Source organism: Corvus moneduloides, chromosome 2, assembly GCF_009650955.1.
Source record: "Corvus moneduloides isolate bCorMon1 chromosome 2, bCorMon1.pri, whole genome shotgun sequence".
Lineage (NCBI taxonomy): Eukaryota > Metazoa > Chordata > Aves > Passeriformes > Corvidae > Corvus > Corvus moneduloides.
Window position 1 is genome coordinate 113,573,168 of NC_045477.1, and position 23,006 is coordinate 113,596,173.

The window sequence follows — 23,006 nt, forward strand, 5'->3', positions numbered from 1 at the left end:
TTTTATGTCATTTTATTTCTCATTTATACAGCAGCCTTCCTTTAATGCCAACATTTATTACTGTCATTGGAAGTGCCCTCTGTCCTGATAAACTCATAATTTTCTTTTACACTCACTTTTGGAGCTGTCATCTGATCTTTGATGAAATTTATCTCTGTGAGTGGGGAAGTTCAGATGAGGAATGGTGTTTTCTTTAGTTTGGAAAGATTTTCAGTACAATTTAGAGGAGCATAATGAACTCAGCAAAGCTGGGTTTAGAGTTTCTGGAAGCTACGCATCTAGCCTAAGCAAGCTGTCCTTGTCCTTGATTCCACTGTGTGGTCAGTGAAGGAAAGCTGACATTTTCATGATGAGGACAAACTGCTTTTTTAGAGGTATTTCTCTCTCACACCCTTGCCTTCCAGTCATTTGTAGCAGAAGCTTCAGCCATGTGTTCTGATTAGATGCTTGAATTCAAGAGCAATTAATTCAGCCAAATGTGGGAGGACTCACATTCTCCTTCTGCACTTTTCCTTTGGGATTTATAACTACTTTGTATGTCTAGTTGGAGAATCATCTTTGAACTGAGCCTGAGGAGACGTCTCTTCCATTTAATTTCTTATTTTGTTAACAAGTTAATCATTAAGCGACACATTATTAAGAGAAAAGGGGAAATAACTAAGGACAAAAATGTAATTATGAAGGTATTATGAAAATTATTAATCATAGAATCCTTTAGATTGGAAAAGACATTTAAGATCATTGAGTTTAAGTATTGACCTAGCTCTGCCAAGTCCACCACTAAATCACGTAAAGTTAATTTTGAAGGCAATACCTAAGCTTGATGAATAAAATGTGCATTTTCTGATAGATTTTAGTGAAAAATATCCTATTTTTCACCCTCTTCAAAGTCTCCTCCTCCCCAGCTCATGAGTAGAGAGCATAATGAGATCTTGTAAATGCATTTTTTCCTTGCAGTGTAAACACATAAATGAGCTCTGTAATGAATATTTGTAAAAACTCTACTAATATTGTCTGCCTGCCTAGAGAGAAACACACGTTGACAAGTACACCACCAGTATTTCACAGAAGATATGTCTGAACAGTGTATCAGTGCCTTAGAAACAGGTCCTACTACAGTCAGCACTGACTGTGCAATGTTTCCAGAAGGTGAAGCAATATCCCCATGACAGAAAATCACCGCTGTCCAAAGCAGAGCAGCTTGGAGGAAAACCTTTTCAAGTGAAGTGGTCTGCTACGATAGGACAGCTACACTGGTTTTGGAATCCAAAGCACCTCCCAGGCGTGCTGATCTATGTTTAAACTCTCAGGACTGCTCACTTCATTTTCTGTAACTTAAGTTCCATTTTCAAAACTAGTATCTGCTTATAGGAGTGATCACCAATCTAAACAGCTCTTGAACAATCTGGAGTGACTTACTGACTTCCTCAAATCACATGATCCTAGCCATCCCAAATCCAGAAATGAATCCCTGGAATTTTCCTCTGCTTTGAAGCAGGAGGTTTTCCACAGTAAATATGTTATAACTAAATCTTATTTTCAACTCCTAAATGCTGTGTACACAATCTGGTTTTGCTTTCTCTTACTAAGTGAAATTGTGCCCTTGCCCCGTTCTCTTTCCTTCTATTCTCCCACACTGATTTTTTCCAACATCAGCTGGTTTTTCTAACTATCACAGAGAAAACTAAAATATTAAGGTATGAGTTGAAAGCAAGGTTATTGAGAGGTATTCAGATCACCACATGAAGTATTTCTTTAATTACAGCAGCTTTTCTTTAATTACCCAAACAAAATTTGGATGAAGTGTTTGTATAGAGCAACAAAAAAGGGCAGCATGCTCAAGGGAATTGAATCAAACTGACCAGAACTGTGAGAAACCTGTATGGACAGGACAGAAGTACCTGCTGTAACAGTCTGCTCTGTGCTGCCTAATTAAAAAGCTTTAATATCCATTTCCATTTTATCAGTCATACAACGAGAGCACAAAAATAACCCAATATTAGTGAGATAATGGAATGGAAAAAAAGGAGCCCATTTGGGTTTAAATACAGTAAGAAAGAGGTGCTAGCAAGATGTCTAGGCAAAATAATTGTATATGGGTTTGGGTACTACACCAGAGAGCTGATTATTTTTACCTGGTTTAAAACCTCAATTTCTTTTCTAAATGTATTATAGTTAAGAGAAAGTGTTCAAAAATAATAGCAGGTTATATTTTTTCATTGTCACTTTGGTTACAGGTATAGATTGATTTCTTTATTTTTCCAAGAAATTTCTTTTTTTTGTACCCTCTCTTTTTAATCTGTAAATCAGCATATGATATGCAGAAGTAAAATAGCAATCAATTATAAACTTTCACTGTTGAAAAAAAATAATTTCACTTAAACTAGCAGACAGTTCTGGCACTAATTTAAGACTATGTGCTATTTCAAAGAGACAGCTATAAAAAAGTGTGTTATTATAGGTTAAAAACAAATTAACTGGAAAGGTATTTTCATTATGGTTTGTATCATCCCTAAAAACATAGTTAACAACCCAAGAAAGTAATCAACACTATAAAGAGAGATTAAAAACTAAAGAGAGAAATAAAATTCTGGAAAGTTATATTACATTTGTATTATGCTGTCCTAAAAATAAAATATGTCTTAAGCAATCATGCAGGGGAAAAAATTAAAACAAGATGACAAACAGCACCAAAACTACTTCAAGCATTTGACTGTCAAAGGATCTGATTGTCACAAACTGATAAAACCAGTTTTTACAAACCTGCTTAGAATTGCTCTCCACCTTCTGCACAAGGCTTTCCCAGCGCTCGGCAAAATTTTCAAGACGACTTTCCAGCTTTTGAGCCACTGCTTTATTTTTCACAGCTACGAGGAGATCTTGGCTGAGCAACTTCAGCTTACTCATCATTTGCCTTTTCATTTCTAGATCTCCTTTTAGAATCTGTTAAACAAAGTAACAGAAGGAAGAACACACATTCTTACATAAAAAACCCCAAACCAAAACAGTCACAAAAAAGGAATCCAACAAACTTAGAAGAAAAATCATGAGGAGAGCATCATAAAGAGCTGAAAATGGGTAAGGGCTCCTATAATTCCATGATGTTGTTACCATAAAAACTACTGGCAGAGCTTACATAGTGGAATGCACACATTGCACTTTGCAAAGCAACATAACATGGCAGGTGGGGCAACTCCAAACCTCACAGCAGGCTTCAGGTGGTGACATGAATCAAAAAGCTAACAGTTGTCTTACAGGAATAGCCTTAAAACTGCACCAATGCTAACACCTATATCATGTAATTACATGTCAAACAGCCTTTCTTTAAAGTTTCAATGTACTTTGCTATATATTGCATATTGAAAAAAGTTTCCTAGAAAAATAGTATTTGATCCAAACCAGGATTAAAACATACAAACGAAAAAACCCAACCCCCGCCCCCCCCGCCAAAAAAAAAAAAAAAAAAAAGAACCCAAACAAAACAAAAAAAGCCCAGACAAACAGAAAAACAAAAAAAACACTGCCAAGGGACCTTGAAACTCCTGAGAAACAGGAGTTCACAAACAGGCTGTTCAAAACAGGCTGTTCACAAATCCAAGGATCATTCATAGCTTCAGTTCTTACCTGGGTTTACTTTTTAAAGCCTTAACTGCTTTACTCCACTGATTTCCATTCCTTAAACATTCATTCTCTACACCCTAACCCTGCTGACCATGGCCGAATTTTGAACTTTCCCATGCAGTTGTGGATTGCATTCTAATTCCCAACACATGACAGGGATAATCAAACAAGTGGTTAGACAACAGAATTTAGTCTACATATACTTTTCTACAGCTATATAATCCAAAATTGTAATTAAAAATACAACTCAGCAAAAGAAAGATTTGTCTTCGTAATCAGTACTCTTTCTAATCAGATTTGGTTTGAAACATTGTAATTACTAATGGTAGGTACAGTTAATATCAAAATTTAAATTGATACATCCTTGAGAAGTAGAAGCTAACTTTATACTGAAGAATCTGTTTTCAGAGTAGTAGGAGATTCTAACAGATGGAGGAAAGTAGATGTAAACAGGTTTAGCATGTTAAATTTCAAGCACTGCTATATTTGACCTTTTTTTACGCCTACAGTGTCAGAAAAAGCTCATGTGGAAGCCACCATACACACTAACTGGAATAATAAAAAACGGTATCCTGTGAAACATTACTTAGCTCTGAAGAGCAGTGCTTGATTTCCAACCACCCCAGCTCACAACCCCAAAGAGTTCAGCATCAATCCAAGATACTTGGAGCACAAGTGGGACGTGAAACACAAAGGGAAGGATGCTAAAAATTTCTCTCAAAGATACTGCTCACTACAACTTAATATGCTTTTGTGATAGCTACAGTCAATCTGGAAAACTATACTGGGAGATTCTGTTTTCATATTTCTTCATTAAAAACCTGTCAGTGTGCCACAATAACCAAAAATATGCTTTGGGCTTTTTTCCAGTACAAGAATAGACCTAAAATAATAATAGCAACTGCAAAATATGTAATTTGCCAATTCAGAAGACAAGACATTGAAGTTTGCTTTATGAAATTAATTATCAAATATATCAGTCATAACTTCTGTTGAGTACATACTGTAAGCCCTGATATTTGAATGTTATAAAGTGATTTCCTTATTTTTGGTAATGTGGTTCTATTTTTGGGGTGTTTAAATTTTTAATTCTTGCTTTTTTCTTTTCATTAAAGATCAAAAACTTTGCTTACTGCAATAGTCTAACCAGCAACACCCACTGTAAAGTAAGTTTTCAGCTGCGAAGAAATTTATTCCAGTCAAAAATCGTGTAATATCTAACTTATTTTCTATAGGTTAAAAAAAGAAAAAAGCATTAGGTGAAACAAAAAAAGATTTAACTCTATATTAATGGAACATACACTATAAATATGTAGAGGTAGATCTTGTATACCTTTGCAATAGCTCTCAGTATTTTTTCTAAAAGAAAAAAATTGAATATGACATACATATGCCATACATAGCACCAAAATTTCACCTCAATTCTACATTCTCAGTGCATCACATCTTCCAGCTCAGTCTATGCTCTGTTTCACCCTGCATCTTGTGTAAGAATTAAAGAGACAATTATAGTGTCTGTGAATAAATAGTAAGTGGAAAATTAAAAAAAACAAACAAACAAAAAAAACAAACAAAAAAACCCAAAACAAAACAAAACAAAACAAAAAAAAAAACACAAAACCAAAAAAACCTCAGTTATTTTAAGGAACTATTTTAAGAACTGGAGCAACTACCTGCTAAATAGTTTCTCTGACCTTTAAACTAGGAAGATCCCAGAAGAGAGTTAATGACAAGATAAATTTTCACATAAAAATACTGAATAAATCCTTTGAAATAAACTGCATTCTGTGGAGGACTCCACACCAGAACAGGCAGATGTGCTCTGACGGAAATTGTGACCCTGTGGAGCGCCCACACTGGAGCAAGCTCCCACCTGTAGATATTAATATGATATAAAAGTCAAGTTTTCCCTACTGTGAACAGTATCTAAACAGACTTATTTCACTTTGATCACTTTAGAATGCTTAGGGCCGTGTAGGAGGGTTGTAGAATTTCAAATCAACAGTCGCAATTCTAAATGGTTTAATAAATTACCTTCAGAAATTTCCTTCGGGCTTAGGAGTTTGGCAAAAGAACACAACCTTAATCTGGCCACATTCTACATGTAAGAGATGCAGAAAACATAGGCTGGAAGCTCTTATGCCATATTAGAATATCAAACTTAAAATTCTTAAGGTCTAACAGGAGCAGCTAATGCTGTAATTTCTTGCTGGAAATGACTGAATAAGTGAGGGACCAAGCTATCATATTGTTAAGAATATAAACACTTTTATACTAAGGGAAAATAAATATTTTCCTTCCGTCACAGACTCACTTTCACAATTCAGGTCTAATTGTAAGAGTAACAGCTTCTCCTCTGCCACATTCAAACACGTGTCTAAGTCCAAAATAAAATACACCAAAAGACAGGCACGACATGCATGTCAGGGTCAGGACAGCTTGATCCCATTTTTCCCTATTTCTAAAAGCCAGTTCAAGAGCAGGAGGATATATTCCCTGCAAAAAAATTTCATGTGGCTGATGTATTAATACAAATTCCTGAAGATTCAGACAAGATAAAAATAGTAAATTGTCATACACTAAACTTCTGTCAATTTGGCATTGTGTGAATGTCAAAACACATACTCCCTGGAATTTGGTAACAACTGCTACTCGGTCTAAAACCTGATCGAGGAATTCCAAAAGTTAAAGCTATTTTTCTGATGCAAATCAAAGACACTAAAGAGGCAGTGTTCTTCTACTATACAAACAATATTTACACACCTAAACTATTGCATTATGAATCATGTTTCTGAAAAGACCAAAGTTACTCATGTGTAAAAAAGATTAAGTTGCAATTAATAAACTCCACCTGTTCTGTTAAGGATGACATGATTCTTGCTGATGTTCAGGAATATGGAAAAATCACTTTATTTACTATTTTATGTTGTTCACTCAGTTTCCTGAAAGACCACAATTATTTCAGGACAAAAATGGGCAACAATTTAAACTGGCAGCATAATTTTAACATAATTTTAACTTCATAAGAGTTCATTAATGAAACTTATGAAAATATTACGAAAGTGTTTCCTTCTTAACATCATATTTTTAAGCAATTCTGAAAAGTATCCAAACTGGCCCTATGCTTAAGACTTGCAAACCATTAATAGTCTGCTACTTCACAGTTTGTGACAAACATTTCAACCTTCTGTACCTATGTCCTCTAGCAACCTTCTGAAATCCAAAAGTACAAATTATTTGAATAAATTTGAATTTCTTGTAATACATTTTTCTTCATGAAGGAACTCTAAAGCATGCTGAGTTGTCTCCAATCGATTACGTGTTAAAAGCCTGGCTTGAAGTCAACTTCAAGATTGCTCACGTGTTAGATTGTTAGAATTTCCAAGAAGTATATACGCTGAGGCAAATACACGTTTTCCTTCCTTTACAAAGAAATTGACTTAATCCTAAGTAATCTTTAATCAAAATCCAAGTCTGTACTTCTAAATGCATATTTTTACTAAACCCTAAGGAGCTGCAGAAGGAAAAAGAAAGGAGAGGAGAAAAAAAAATATATGGCAGTGTAATAATTACAATGTGTCAAGATTATGCTAAAAATCAATCTTTTGGTTTGTACATTAATGACTGAGTCATTTTATGAATCAAAGGAACATCTACCAATAATTCTGGACCAGCTAAAATGGAATTAAACCATCAGTCTGTAAGTACATTTTTTTTTCAGCTTTATACATTTGTATATGTGAGGATAAAAGAGCAAATTTTAGAAACATCACAGTTACTTAAACCTCAGAAACATAATGGTATTTTTATTAACCCAGAGCCTGAATGTTTCTACTTTTTAAATGCAGAATGATGAGAAGGACATAAATCCTAAATTAATTTTTAAAAATCTAAGGTTGAGCCTTAGATATACATAACCAAGATATGTATATCCAGTAACAATTAATGACTAATGTATAATTATTAATTGTATGCCATTATATTTATTACTTAATAATATCTAATTAATAATAGAGAACTGTTCCTGCCTGAAAAGATTACCAGTTTTGTTCCTAATAGAGCAATAATTTACCTATTTTCACCAAAGCATGGACATGACTGCTTCCTTTCCTCTGAATGCAGAGACAGTCATGATTGCATACAGAAATAGCACATACCATATCATGTTCTTTACAAAGGTCCTACTGCTGCAAAGCCATTGGTAAGTCTAGGCTGCAACAAGGTTCTCACCTCTACAGGCACAGCCAGACCTAAACTCCCTCCATAAAGACCATGCACGGTGGAGCATTTGCTGGAGTGAGGTGGAGGATGTGGTGAAAAGGGTGCATCTTGTGCATGTAACTACATTTCTGATGCTGAGGTATAGCTGTAAAGTAATACTAATTTCAACATTTCATAACTTCTGAGCCTTTAGCTTTTTGAAGTTCAAGGAACGTACGACAGGGTTTGCTGTATGGTAAGTACTTACTATGCATTTGCCTTTGCACAGATGTCTATCAACTGAGTCTCACACACAGTACACACACCAACAGCATCAACAAAGAAACCATCACTATAAAAGTATATGTATTTTTAAGACACCCCATTGCTATTTTATTTCATGAGCTTTTGACTGAAGATGCAACCAAGAAAAACTCCTGTATCAACCGGTTCCTTTATCAGCAAGGCTATGAACCAACTTATTCTATCCACAGGAGGCAATGCCCAGTCCCAAAGTATGAAACCGAAGTTCTGTTAAACCATACAGTGTGAGAGTGGGGTAAAGCCATGTGCATTCAGACTCAGATTAAGGAAGCTGAACATAAAAGAGAAGAATGAAAATATACATACAGCTAATTTGCTTAGATTGGTCAGCATTTCATTTTGATCTCCAAAGCCAGTTGTATGAATTTTGCTCACAGCATCCTCTTTCTCTGTAAGCCATGCATCAAAAAGGCACTGAAATAAAATTGGAGAGAAAAAGCTTCCGTCAGGCCTTTCCTATATATACTATATATATTATTATTATATTTCCTATAATATTTTGAAGAACATTCCAGTTTATAACTGCTAAAAAGCTACTCACCTGCTCTTCTGCAAAATGCTGCCATTTACGAAGAATATCTTGCAGGAGGACCCATCGCTCTTCTGTCCATCTACAGATGGCTGCCCACCGTTTTCCAAAGTGCTGGAGAGAAAGAAACACAAAAGAGAATTTTGCATTTGTTTGCTCTTTTCTTCCTAAACAAGAAAAGCTGTTTTCCCTATGGCATTACAATTTTTTAATGGAAATATTTTCCTAATTCACTTTTTTTTGAGCATGTGCCCTTAAAATATGTTGCATGTCACACTGAATTGGATTTTAGCATCATTTGAAATAAAACCAAAATGGAGAGAAAAGGGAAAGCAATAGATCTAAAGACAGAATATTTTAAAACTAATCTACAGACAGTTTTCTAGCAAGTCTCTAGTACTACACTTTCAAAAACCCATTCTGTTTCAAAACTTTATGATGCCCAAAACAGAACTACTTGAAACATAAAAATGATGTCCCTAAGGTGTGGTCAAAGAAAAAAGCATTTGGCTTTTAAGCTGCATCAGTACAGTACAGTTGGTCAAAGTTCTTACCTCTTTTAAAATATTGCAGTGGAAAAAACCCCACCCATATAAACTTCCACACCAGCACAAATCCCACTGAGGTTTCCCAGGTATTTGTAGCATATGCTACAACATATGTATTTATATTACATAAAACAGCACCTTTTTCTCTTCTCCCTTATTTTAGCTGATGATACAACACTTTTATTGCAATGATTTATAGTGACTTGATTACCCCTGGGCATCAGATGCAAGTTATTCAGCTGCTCCAAAATAAAAAATCTCTTATAAACATCTGAAAGATACTTAAACTACTGCATTCTTAATTTTTCATCCACTTCAGAAACACATCCTGACAAAAAGATAGTAGTTTCTTCCTTTTTCATATTTAGTTATTTACTTCAGGACTCTTATGGGTCCCTTATAATTTGATATATTATATAATGCTGTATCTTTTGCACTTACATATTCCTCATAGAGATTATAATTTAATTTTAGCAAAAATGTAGCATCCAAATAGTGGATTCTTAAAACCAAGGGATAACAATTAGAACCGTATTTTCTATCAGAAATAAAAAAATTAAGTTTTACCTCCTAGGAAATGAAAGATAAAACTTCAGAATGCCGTCTGAATTTGTTGCTTTAACAGTTTTATTTCACAGTAAAAAGTCAGCAGATACAATTTTCCATTTAGTGGACACTAAAACCATAAAAATATTCAATTGAACATTTTTTACCTTGCTAATTACTAATTCAATAATCATATCTTTCCTCATAGCTACTTTATAAAAATCCCCATACCTGAGTAACTTTTAAATATCTCACATTCAAGCAGCTGACTTTTCTTAATGACTCCCATGAAAAAAAACAATTTTCTCTCAACAACTGTAATAACATCTCCATCAATTATCACTGTGGTATACCATAAAAAGTATTTTTTTTTTTCAGTCCTCTAGAAAACACCAAAATCTCAAGAGAACAAGATCAAATATCTGGCTCTGCATTAACTCTGAGAACTATATTGATTTGCACAGCAAAAATGTTAATACAAAATACTGTTTTCAGCATATGACTTCAAAGAGCCACAAAACCTACTCTTTTTTTTTTCCTCAATAATTTGACAAGATCTTTTATTTTAATAAAGTAAGCAAAATGACCAAGTAACTGCACTGAAAGAAGTGCTGATTCTATGACCTATCTTAAATCTAGTTATATCTCATGAGAGGCCATAACAACCATGAGACCAAGATACAGTGTTGGGTTGAATAGATTTAAAATATGAAGTTCCAAGTTTGAAATATCATGTCAGGACTGTTATTTATAAAGCAGTTATTATACTAAATCACAGGGTGCTCAACTTTAACTCTCTATTCACATCCAACAGTTGCCTGTGTGATGCCCAGAAACTCAGCCTTCAGCAAGTGTTCCTAACACCTGGGAAAACAAATTTTCAGAGAAATTCAGACTGAATCCACACTAACAAGTAAAATGCCATCCTGTAAAAAATGCTTTTTCTTACAGCCCTAACTTGAATTTTTAGAGAAATCTGCATGCAAAAGAAGATTTTTTTTCTACTCAGATGCATATAGACTTGTATTCTATGTACATCATCATATAATATCTCAAATATACTGAAAGAATGTTCCTTATGACTATGAAAAGCAGAAGATGAAATATTTCTAGTCTGCTAAAAGGTCAAAGTAAGGAAGCCCGAGAACAGGAGAAAATGAGTAAAACAAATATAACTCTTGGAAACACTGGAGTGAAATAATGTACTTCAAGCCTGCATTTAATGCTTTTCTAATCAGGTATAGCTATCCACTTTTTTAAAATAATGAGGAAAAAGTGGAAAAATGCTTTTCCCTATATCCAAAATTAACTCTTTAGAACAGAATATTTAGCCCATTCATAGAGTTTCTACTATATAACAATAAGTTTTGTGTGCAGTTTTGAAATGCTCAACACTTCATGCACCAACACATCGAGTTGGAGAAACAAACAGGACAAACTGGAAGCACTGGTCAGGCCCCACAGCTATGATATCTTTGGTATTAATGAGACTTGGTGGAATGAGCCCCACGTTTGAGGACCTGGGATGGAGAACTCCAGGCTGCTCAGGATGTAAACACCGATGAGTTATCCTACAGGCAGTTAGGAGAAATTTCTAGATCAGTAGCCCTTGTCCTTATGGGAGATTTCAACTTCCCAGGCATCAACCAGGAATATCATACTGTTGTGATGAGCAGGTCTTGGAAATCCCTGAAGTTCATAGGACATAAGTTCCTGCCATAAGTGGTTAGTGAGTCAACTGAAATAGCTTATTCATTCTTTAAAATTCCTCACTTATTTTGACGTATTTTTACAGGAACTACCCATATATCATCTTCAATCAAAGGACAGTACCCTGAATAATATGAATATATAATCCTGGAAATTACACTCTCAGCTCCTTTTCCCCAGAAGAGGAATAAGCCATCAAGTAGCATTTGATACACTTAAAACATATTTCTTTCTAGCCCAGACCCTGACCCCTGAGGCCTGGGGAAGCCTCTAATTTGAGCTAGCCCACAGGAGTCCTTAAGAGACCTGTTGTCTGCTGGGTACAATTAGGGGAAAAAATCTCCCTGCATTCATGGCTTCTGTATGTTATCCAGCCATCTCGGAGATGAAGATAATGTCCCACATTTTTCCTGTAGAATCGAGTCAGAGTACAACAACAGATTTGCTAGTAAAGTGGTTTGATTTTGCAGCACTAAATATAGATTTGAGCCTTATTCAGCAGCTGCCTTGGTAAATCCTTGGACTGATTTTAATTGGGGTCTCAGAGTTCTAAGTCTAAATAGTTGGTTCTCAGTAGCAGCATAAACAGAGCCTCTCAACATGTCACATACTGATATGTGAAGTAAGCAAAGTAATGTAAAAGAAGTTTTAATATTCACACTCACCCAGTCTAGCTGTAGTCTCTCAAAGTACCTTAGGGGGACAGCTGTTTCTAAGAAAAACCCTGCAATTTTCTTTGCTATTATTATTCCAAGCACAGTTAAATTTTCAATGGATAATTTGTTTCAGGGGACACTTTTGACTTCTTTGTCATTAATTGCCTCTTAAATAGATATGTTTATGCATAGGCAATAAAACTTAAGAACTTCTATACAGTTCATTTAAAATTAACATAGATTCTTGTCAACATTCCTGAGACCTAAAATCTCAACAAGTTCATTTTAGGCTTTAAAAAAATGTCTTACACAGATATTAAAAAAAAAAAAAAATGCAATACATACACAGATATTTATATATATGAAAATATTTCAGGAATCACCACCTCAAAAAGAAAAGCATAACAGAATTTCACCAGCTTGGAAAATGCATCTTTGACTATTACACGGAAATAACTGCTCATTTTCTTCCTAATCTGATCCTGACCAGCATCTCAGTGAGCCAGTCTTATTAAGCTCTTTTGTCTGACAGTTCATGCTCTTGTTTTGTTCTACTTTTAGAAGTCTGACTGACAGATACATAATCAAGCTTGGGAACTTTTCTCCTTTGTACTTTTTGTCAAATGCTCTAATGGTTGTGCCTGCCAACACATTTTATCTCCTGTGTTTATATTCAGAATGCAATATGAAAAAAACTTCCAAACAGTTTCTGTACACAGAAAAAGAGGTGTAACATTTCACTAGGAGAGCAGGTGGACTGTGGTAACTCAGTTCTCCTGGGCTTTAAAGCATGAAAGTTTCCAAACCTCCCTAACACTCCAAACTCTACAGCTTTATATCTGTATTTGGGTTTTATTAACATCTGTAATATCGCTCCATATTCTTTGACTTCCAGAGCACGGGGATTATTAACTTTTCTTTCAGATACTTCTGTAAGAGATTGTGAATAAAAGATGTAACAGGAGAGCAAATTGACTGTTCGACACCACTGCATGCACTGCTCAAAGGAGGCCTGTGCTGTAGGGTGAGGGGACTCAGGATCTGTCTTGCCAGCATCTTTCAAGGAACATACTTTTTCCAAGACAGTAGTAATTGGGAACACTTTATCCAAATAACAGGTGCTTTCTCTGCTAGTAGAGATACAAATGGTGTATTTCCACAGTGTTTCATCTACATTCATTATTCATTATGTTTCTTTAAGGTATTGCAGTAATGTCTGAGTTCTATTTCAGGTTTTATTCCAATATGGGTCAGCTGCAGATGTTGCACAGGATACTAATGGTACCTTTCCAACCATTGTAATAATAAGGGATGAAGCTGTATCACCTGATGTTCCCTTAATTCTTCTTTCTGAAGACGTGAAATTAGATTAAATGTCTAATAATCCAACAACCTTTCATTTGTTTTTCACACTATTAAAAATTCTCACTTCTACATCTTCTAATGCATGAAGTGCTGTAAATATCAAATACTGTTAATTATTCTTTCTCTTCTTCCATTCAAGATATTTTACAAGTTTAGCTTAGCTTCTGGAGCCATGTTCTTGCTAGCAATCTGCTTTATTCCACTGAACAGTTCCAAGGAGCTGGCTGGCAAGAAATTCTGGAAGGTTAAGACTATTTTGAGCAGGTACACCACAGTTCTGACATTTAAGATGAAGTCAAAAGGAATTAATAATTATGGATCAGTAGAGTCTGTATTGTTATCTTGGCTGGGTTGTGCTCCTTGAGTGACTAAGTAGTTGCAGTAGAGAAAAATGAGACTTATATTTGAAGTGGCAGTGCTCAGAATCTTAGCCAAACCTACACTAAATTCCAAACCAATTACTGATTTACTGGTACTGATACCCAAATTAGCTGCATTCAAGACAGCACACAGGTATCTGCCTGTGCTACACTGAATGTATTGATAGCTTCTCTAGAAAAACCTTGGGTTTTAATGACTTAAAACCCACAAACTCTTACTTTCTTGGGTAATGGAGCAAAATGAAAGAAAAACACTTTCTCCTTTCTGAAAGAGAAAAATAGAAGGAATCTTGGTTGTAATATTGCAATTCCTTTTGAGCTGTGTCCCTGGACATCTGACCACCAACACAAGAGAACCCTCCTTCAATGTATCTCAACATTAATTATCTACTTTCATTTGTGCAATTTCATTCAGAAGTTAGAGTAAGAGCATTGGAATATAAATAGTACAGCAGTAGCAACTTCTTAAAGATGCAAGTGAAATAGTGAGATTTTATTATGAGCAAGTTAATATTTGACAAACATTTAGAATATCTTGGCTGCTAGCTCTATCACAATTGTATCTCCAATATGTCACTCTTTTAAAGATACTCAAGTAATTGTATTTAGAGAATACAACTGAGTGATTATTCCTTTCATTTCCTAAGAAACATGGCCATGAAAACATAATGGGAAATAAATCATGAATTTCCCCCCAAAAGTGCTTTAGAAAAATATAGCATAATCTTAATATTTCTTGATAACAATTGTTTGTCTACCAATTATGATCCTGTACACATTCACTATCTGGTTTTGCTTATTTTAAAAATTTCCTGTTTCAAATTTTTGAGACCAGCACTGCCATTTAGTCATTACCTGAAGCTGCTCTTCCAGTGCAGCAGTAGCTCTATCTCCACTGTTTTCATCCACCACCACTACCATATGGGTTAGGGAATTCACCTTGACTTGTTCTTGCTCCAGATCTTCTTGAAATGCCTATAATTAAAGCATACATGTTAGAGAACATGTTCCAAAGCAAAAAAAAAAAAAACAACACAAAAACCCAAAAACCAAAACGGCCAAAAAAGTGTACCATTGACTGATTAACTCACATAACTACCAAGTATGAGAATTTCAGAGCTTAAAGTTACTCACTCACAAGTCCTAACTCTTATCACAATATTCCAGACTGAAAATATAACGTGAGAGATGATATAGTGAGTTTATGTAGCTGATCTATGGATATTCACATAATATGCATACATGCCTGAAGATTTTAAATTGCCACTGAATTCAATTTTGTACTTCATATTAATATATGAAAATATTTAATTTTTTCAAAATTGTAAGAACATTAAAAATTACATGGTTTTCATTAAACAACCACATACTAACCTCAGCTTGGCAGCCCTAGAATATTACTTACATAGGAGAAAACTTCTCAGGAGGTGACACACCTTTAGGAGACTCATGTAGCACCCTAGTCTCACTCACTGCAGAAACCAGGAAACTAAGCAAGAAGCAAAGGCATTTCATGATTTCTGCATGTCTGAGGAAAAACTTTCTTGCCGTTCTTTTTTTTTCTTCTCAGTTGCCATAAAAATGGAACCCCTCCTTCACTATAGTTTGATAAAATCCAAACCAGCCCAGAGCTGGCACCAGGGAACTGAGCAGCCACATCTATTTTCTCCTTCCTTTGTTGAGGACAAACAACAAAAATGGAAGGCACTAAATTGGTGTTGGTACTGAAAATTAAAACCACAGAGAAGACCTAATACCACCCCCCTGAAAAAAAAACCCCAGGGTATCCAGGATTCCATCTTGCCTGATGCACTTTTTAGGTGTCTCTAACTTGTTTCAAACAACAAAAGAATGGGGGCAACCAAAGTCCTGGATTATGTCCTCAATACTTCAGCCGAGTGTGTTCTAAGGATTAATACATATACTGGGATAGTTACAGTCAGAAAAATAACATGGCCTTGTCACAAAAGAAACCTTGACTGTATTATCAACTATGTTAAATTTCACCATGCCATGGTTTTCTGCTGCTTTTTCATGCAGAGTAATTCACTCAGGTATGAAGAAGTCCTTGCTGAAGATGTTATGCATTCTAAATCTCTTTTTCCTAAGACACATTATTTTTATGTGACAATTTAAAAACCAAAACATAATGTGGTTATAAGCAATAGCAAAGGAATTCCCAGACTACTTTGTTTTTAGAGCATAAATATCTTACCACACATTTCAGAATTAATTTTTTTCATGGTCATATTGAGACAATATAAGAATCTTTTTCTGACTTTCATGCTTGTGAGTACCATTTGCTTCAGAGAACTAGACTATAAAACAATTCTCAAGGACTGTGAAGTACACAAATTGCTAGAACCATCCCTGGAATTTAGACTTCTCAACATTTTGTGACCCAGAACTTGATAGGGAAGAGGAGGCAGAGCACACGTGGCTCAGAGTGTATAATACAGCTCACTTCCCCCACGTTTAACCCCCTCTTTAAGCCACACAAAACAAATTCATTTCTCTGTAAGTCTACAGCCATGGACAAGGTGACTTTTATTTCCTTATTAGCTGGAATCTGACAGATGGCATCCCAGAACAAAACCAGAGTTAGCAATGCTCTGCAAGTGCAGGATTATATGGCACTTTGGAAGTGGGAGTCTCACACACATTGTGAAAGACTTGAGAAGTCATGGAACAGATGAACCAGAAAGTTGAGTCATTAGCTAATCCTCAGGAAGATTCAATTTACTCTGAGGTAAAAGACTGTTCTTTATAACCCAAATGTCTATTTTTACCATGAAATTCATTGGTGAAAATTGTTTGTTTACAGGATCTTGTTGGAACAGGAATTTATGATGGACAGTTTCAAGGCAAGAGCACACTCTGTTCAAATCATTTAAATGGAAATTTCTAACAAGCTGTCATGAGCTTATTAAAGACATAGCAAATTTTCAGGTACTTAAAATGTGAGATGGATAGAGATGTTGATGAATAAAGATAGCAACAACAGAAACTCATAAAACTCCACAATTCCTTTAATTCCTATCTATCAGACAACAACTTAAGCCACTCCAACATAATCTAGTTCAAAATGAATAAAAATGCCTACCAAAGTCATACAAGTATCCAAAGACAAATCCATCCTGATATTTGGACACTGAAGAAGTGTCTCATCTTAGCTTTTGAATTAATTTGAAGCACTAAAATCCTAGCACTAAAAAGGCTTAGATGTTTTTAGAAAGTTAATGAAACTATAGCAATCTACTAACTATATATGGTATAATAATCATTTGGAATAATAAAACCAGTGCAATTAAAAGCAAAAATTTTTCATTAATTATAACATTTCCAATATGATATTCTGCTTGGACAGCCCAATAGTCCCTAGATTTTTACTGAAAAGTAGCTTTCTCCCTTTACAAAATTTTAAGAAAGGCGTAATTGTAATACAAGATAAAATACTTAAAGCACTACTTTAAAAAATAATACTTCTTTACTGAAATGTTTAACTATTATTCCAAAATATATTGACTGTGCCAGATTTCTTACCAGAACTCTGTACCTTTCTAATGATATAAAACTTTCTAGAGTTCACCATTACTTTAGTCCACTCAGAAAATTTTCAGTACTATCAAGATATTAACCTCATATATTTCTGAACTAAGCAGGATGCTGGAAAGAATGTTGTGTTCTTTCTCTGGTCTGAGTGTTGGGTACCATTTCCAATACACATTAGTGATTTTTTTTTTTTTTAATGTAACTCAGCAGGGAAACTGAAATGTCAGTCACAAGAACGCAAGACCAATACTTTTGCAACGTCATTTTAAAATGCATAGAATAATGAAATTAGATGTATGGAAATAATAAGTCAAAGGGGGATACATAACATGAATTAAATAGAGTGAAAAGTACCTGCTAATGAACAGGTAAAGAGGAGAAGGCAAAATTATGAAGGTAAAGAGGAGACAGAGACAGGATGACAACTACCCAAACCTATCATTTTTGCTGAAGTCTGTTTCATTTGAAATGATGCTTGCCTTTTAGATCTTTTAACTTTTGGTTCCACATATGAATTTACCAAACATTGTTTCCTGATACAACCAGAGTCATGTGAGACTGACTGAAAATATGAAGCATGTAAGATTTTTTTCTGTGCTTGTTTAACAACGAAGCAATAACTATCCTACTAAAATTCCATTGTTTTAGCCCTTGATGTAGGAGGTAGCTTTGCTATATATAATACACAATAAAATTATATGAAATTTTCTCTCAATAATTGAAAGAGTGGAAAACCCTGTACTTTGACTTCTGAATAAGGTAAATGATAAATGAATGCAAATGTAATTAAAATTAAACCCAAAACCTTTTATTTCCATCATTTCTAGCTAAATTGTGTCTTGCACAGGAAACAGATTTGAAAGTACACATAAATAAATAATATTCACTAACTCAGCACACCAAGAATGAAGAACTATTACGTGGAAGAGAAGTTTCTGCATGTCTTCGCTCAGAATCTTCAAATACAAGGTAAATACCCATTTTTCTCAGTATAAGAAAGAAGCAGCGTAATGAGATTGCATAAATAAAAGAGTTACATTTTATGTTAGTATTCAAGCATAAAATGCATAGAAATAGGAGTAAAGTTATTTGAGTCTCAGTACTGATGTATTCAAAATCTTTCCTGTTTCTTTCTCTAATTACCATTTCATAATTACCTGCCGTCTATTTTAAAAAGAAAATTTAATGTCAGAAAATATCACTAGCTAGTAAACCCACATACTGAAATACATTGTCTCCTCACAGGGCAAGCAGAGACAGCACAAACAGCAGCAGGAGCTGCAGAATTTGTATTCTTCTTCAGTAGCACTCCTTAATCAGAATGCAAAGAAATCATCTTGAACACACAAGTGGATCATGAAGTCTTTTGCAGTTTCTGACTTCTTTTTAAAAGAACTGTAAAAGCTGATTTCAGTTTGAATTGTTTTTCAGGATGATCTGCCCTCTAAAACCTGGGTTAGCACTGACACAAACCATGAAGCATCAGGTGTTAAAATCTCTCAAGATAGCATGGAACAGAACTGCTTTGAGCCACCAATGCAGAAACATTAACAGGTCATCACATTAAATCTCTAAAACATCACAAATCATCTCTGTTTTCTATACTTTTCTGTTTCCTTATCTTCATCAACATGTGCTATAGACACATATTTAAATTTATTTTTAAATCTAAATTAATATGAAGCAAAGCAATCTAATCCAGTAAATTGAATGAATCTATTACACAAGCAATCCTCTCTCACTTTTTAGTTCTTAATTCTTCCAGTTAAAAAATTACCCTCATGTAATGTGGAAGAAAATTGGCTAAATTCCATCTTACATTCTATTCATTAGTTTGTTATTTTTTTATTTAAATACATTACCAAAAAGTATTTTCTACAGTTAGAAAGTAGTGCATTTTAGAGTATGTAATATATATTCAGTGCAAATATATATTCAGAATCTCTAGAGTCCTAACAAAATTATCTGGTCTTTGTATTTTGCTGCATCATTGCTGCTACATGTAAGGGAAAAAAGAAGATGCAAAAAGAAGTAACACAGGCATTAAAAAAAGCTGATGCATATTTATTGTAATGTAATGAAAAGATGTTACAGTTGCCTTGCATATTTTAGTATATTGCTTACATATAAAAAGAAAGCAATTCTTTTTTTATATCAGAATAAAACTCAAAGTTGTGTTAAATAAGTCTACAAAAGCTTGTTAAGTGTACAGAACAATAAATATTAAACCAAGACTTCATATTACTTTGCTATGCTCTAATGGCAGGTGTAGAGCTTTTAAAATGTCAAACACCCAATTTGGTTTTTATGCCTTTGGAAGCATACCACAGCATACCTTATGTTCTTCTATTTGACGCTTTAGGTCCTCTAGATCTGGACCTAAGGGCTCCAAATCAGTTTTCTTTGTCCTTTCCTCAGTTTTTGTCAGCCAATCAGCTAGCTGGGCCAGCTGCTGATTCTGCAGATCCATCAGGATTTTATGTAAACTGTAAAACAAAGAAAAAATAATTAGAAGTTGTAAGTGAAGAAAACAACAGGCAGAAACATCTGCCCCATATACTAACCCATTTTCACAAGGTTACATTTGAAGGCAGAATAGAAGAAATATGTATTTTTCAAAGGGGAACAGGCTCCCCAGGGCAATGGTTACAGCACCAAGGACAGAGCTCAAGGAGTGTTTGGACAATGCTCTCAGGCACAGGATGTGACTGTTGGGGGGTCCTGTGCAGGGCCAGTTGGACTTGATGATCCCGATGGGTCCCTTCCAACCCAGTAAATTCTATGATTCTATGGAGAAGGTAACTGAAAATTTTTTGAAGTAGTTTTGATTTAGACAAACTGTTTTGAAGCTTTTTCCTTAGCAACTGACTACACCATGCAATATTCTGTCTATTAAAGCTTTGTCCTCCAGCTGCATTTCTATTAGAGCTGGAGTTAAAAATTTCTACTATCCGTTTTTTTTAAAGCTTCTGTTAACCACTACAAGTATTTTGAAAACTGCTCATACAGCTGACCTTACCAGGCTTTCTCTAATTTAGGATATTAAACAGAAGAAATTATTAAATTTTCAGTTATTCAACAGAGAATACTCTGAAAAATTAAGCAGGAAATACTTCAGTTTTTCCAAATCAAACTATATAGATAGATCCAAAATAATCTGGCCAGAAATCCATTACAGATTTCTACTTACCCTTGCTTCTTTAGAAATTCTCTAGACTTTCCTAAACAAAATCTTCATCTTATCAACAGCATTCTTAATGTGTTAACTATTTCTGAGCAATGAAGTTAAAACAACACCTTTGTATTATCCATCTTTCACATAGCATGCAATTTTTTATTTAGATTTGACAGACCAGTCACTGTTCCTCAGTCATACTGAGCTTGTTGAAACCATTGTATGCTCTAGTGTGTTACTTAGTTCTCAAGCACAACTCTTGCAGCAAAAAGTCAGCAAACTACTTTCAGAACTCGAGTTGAACTTTCAGACTTGAGAAAATTACAGTGTAAGAAAGATGGCAGAGTTGTACTTTAATTCACTTGTTTCTCAGTTGGCTACTTGAAAACGTAAGCCCAAATTAGAAAGCTATTGTGATTTTCAGCTCTATGACCAACAGCACCTAGAATTACTCAACTTCACACTGACATTTCTCCCCACAAGGTTATTTTAAACCTTATTTTAAATACATTTTCTCCCATGGAACTGCAGAAGTGCAGACTGGCAGATGTGCAGCGTGAGTACAATGCTCCAGAAAAGTGCATTGGTCTTGTCCATGACCCATTAGGCAACTTAAGAAATGTTTGCACAAACCCAAACATGAAGTTTCTGTCACAATTTCACAATGCTCAAGTAAAGCAAGTACTTATGAGCTTGTCCAAACAATTGTGGATTTTCCCATAACAGTTTGAAAAAACCGAGAAATACATAAATTTGAAAATCCATGTCTAAATATGTCCAAAGTAAGCACCATTCTGTATTTTCCCAGATATACCTAAAAATTTTCAATCTAATCATCACAGAAGATTACATTGTACATGTAGGTAATTTTTGGTACTCACTTAAATTCCTCTGAATGACCAGGATTTAATAAATGGGATCATCATGTAGCTGTAATATGTGAAATCCTGTATCTCACTCGTAACTTGTTCATATTTTAAGATATATGTCTGAAACTTCAGCACTTGTATTGTTGGCTGTAATTTATTTCCTTACATTTTTAGGGAAAAAAAATTGCTTCCGGTTTTGAATCTTCTCAAAATTATTCAAATGTTTAGTCTCTGATTAAATATTTATTGAATTACTCTTTGCTATTTATAATTGTTAAAAAAAGTACTGTATACATAGCATTAACTCATATTGTGCAAAGGAATCACTAAGTTTCCAGTGATACTTTGTATTTATCCTGGCTAACTCACACTTCATTCTTAGACAAGGGACAGGCCGAGAGGAACCTTAAAACATTCAACCATGACAAATACAAAGTCCTGCCTTGGGAAGGAAGGAAGGACCCTTGAATGATGCAGGCTGGGGAATGATTGCCTTGGGGTACTTCACCACTAAAGAAAACTGAACCTCCACCACTCTGATATTGTCTTCTCTCCCTGAAATGGCCTTTGCTTTAAAAAGAATGGGTCATCACATAAAAGACCTTCTCAAAATAAGCTTTATGATGTTTATGCAAATAATAAATTTTGCATTCCTAAACTTTTTTTAAATAAGGATCTTTCTTTCTTTTAATCAAAGAGATTACAAACACAGACTTCAAATATCCCAAAAGTAACAAGAATGTACAAGATACTTTCAAGCAGAAGTACAAATGGAATTATTCAAAAACTCCTATGACTTGGGTATTTCAATAATAAAATATTAGCTGTTAAAACAACAAAAAAAAGTTTGTCTTTTTTTTTTTTTTTCCCCTTAATGCTGTCAACAAAAATAATAATTTATCCCAGGATTAAAAAAAAGTTGTCTGAGGACTTCTGAAACAGAAATAATCAAGTTTTAGTAGTGATCATAGGAAGAGAAGCCAAACCAGAGTCTCTTGAAGCAGGAATGGTAAAGGTGAGAAAATATGAAAGGCAATCTGTGAAACCAAGTGCAAGGAGTGGTCAAACAAATCCTCAGGAGTACATGGGCATGGAGCAGATCTTCAAATGTAGAGCAGTGGATACAGAAAAGGGGAGAGGCTGCAGACAGACACCAAGGCGAATCAACTTTATGGAAATAAAATCTTGCAAACAAATTTAAAATTTTTAAAAGCTTGATTTTAAATAAGGTTTTAGTCACAAGTGTTTCTTGAATGGTACCTCAGTGGTCCTGAATGGCACTGAGATGGTATCAGGTGATACACTTGGAGCTCTGTGAAAGGTTTTTGTTTTTCCTAAGAAGAAAAAGTCACGGATCTTCCTGATGTAGTATGATTTCAGGTTTGTTTTTTTGGTTTTTTGGGGTTTTTTTAACTGGAAATCATATATTAAAGATTGATTAAAACCACCAGAAAATTCATACAGTGTTGTTTCCATCCTAATCTCTCTATTAATTACAGACAGAGCACAGAAAGATGATACCCTGTTTTAA

General features: G+C 34.6%; 1 protein-coding gene across 10 annotated transcripts in view; it reads right to left on the reverse strand.

Annotated features, from left to right (window-relative positions):
• The window catches only part of DMD (dystrophin), a 1,179,964-nt gene that overhangs the window by 699,209 nt on the left and 457,749 nt on the right, over nucleotides 1-23,006 (reverse strand). For all 10 annotated transcript variants that reach the window (XM_032100882.1, XM_032100878.1, XM_032100881.1 and 7 more), the window contains 5 exons: nucleotides 19,767-19,917; nucleotides 14,735-14,854; nucleotides 8,687-8,788; nucleotides 8,452-8,559; nucleotides 2,764-2,943 (listed from right to left, as the gene is read on the reverse strand). In XM_032100882.1, the coding sequence (XP_031956773.1) occupies nucleotides 2,764-2,943; nucleotides 8,452-8,559; nucleotides 8,687-8,788; nucleotides 14,735-14,854; nucleotides 19,767-19,917 (661 nt within the window). The remainder of the gene's footprint in view (nucleotides 1-2,763; nucleotides 2,944-8,451; nucleotides 8,560-8,686; nucleotides 8,789-14,734; nucleotides 14,855-19,766; nucleotides 19,918-23,006) is intronic.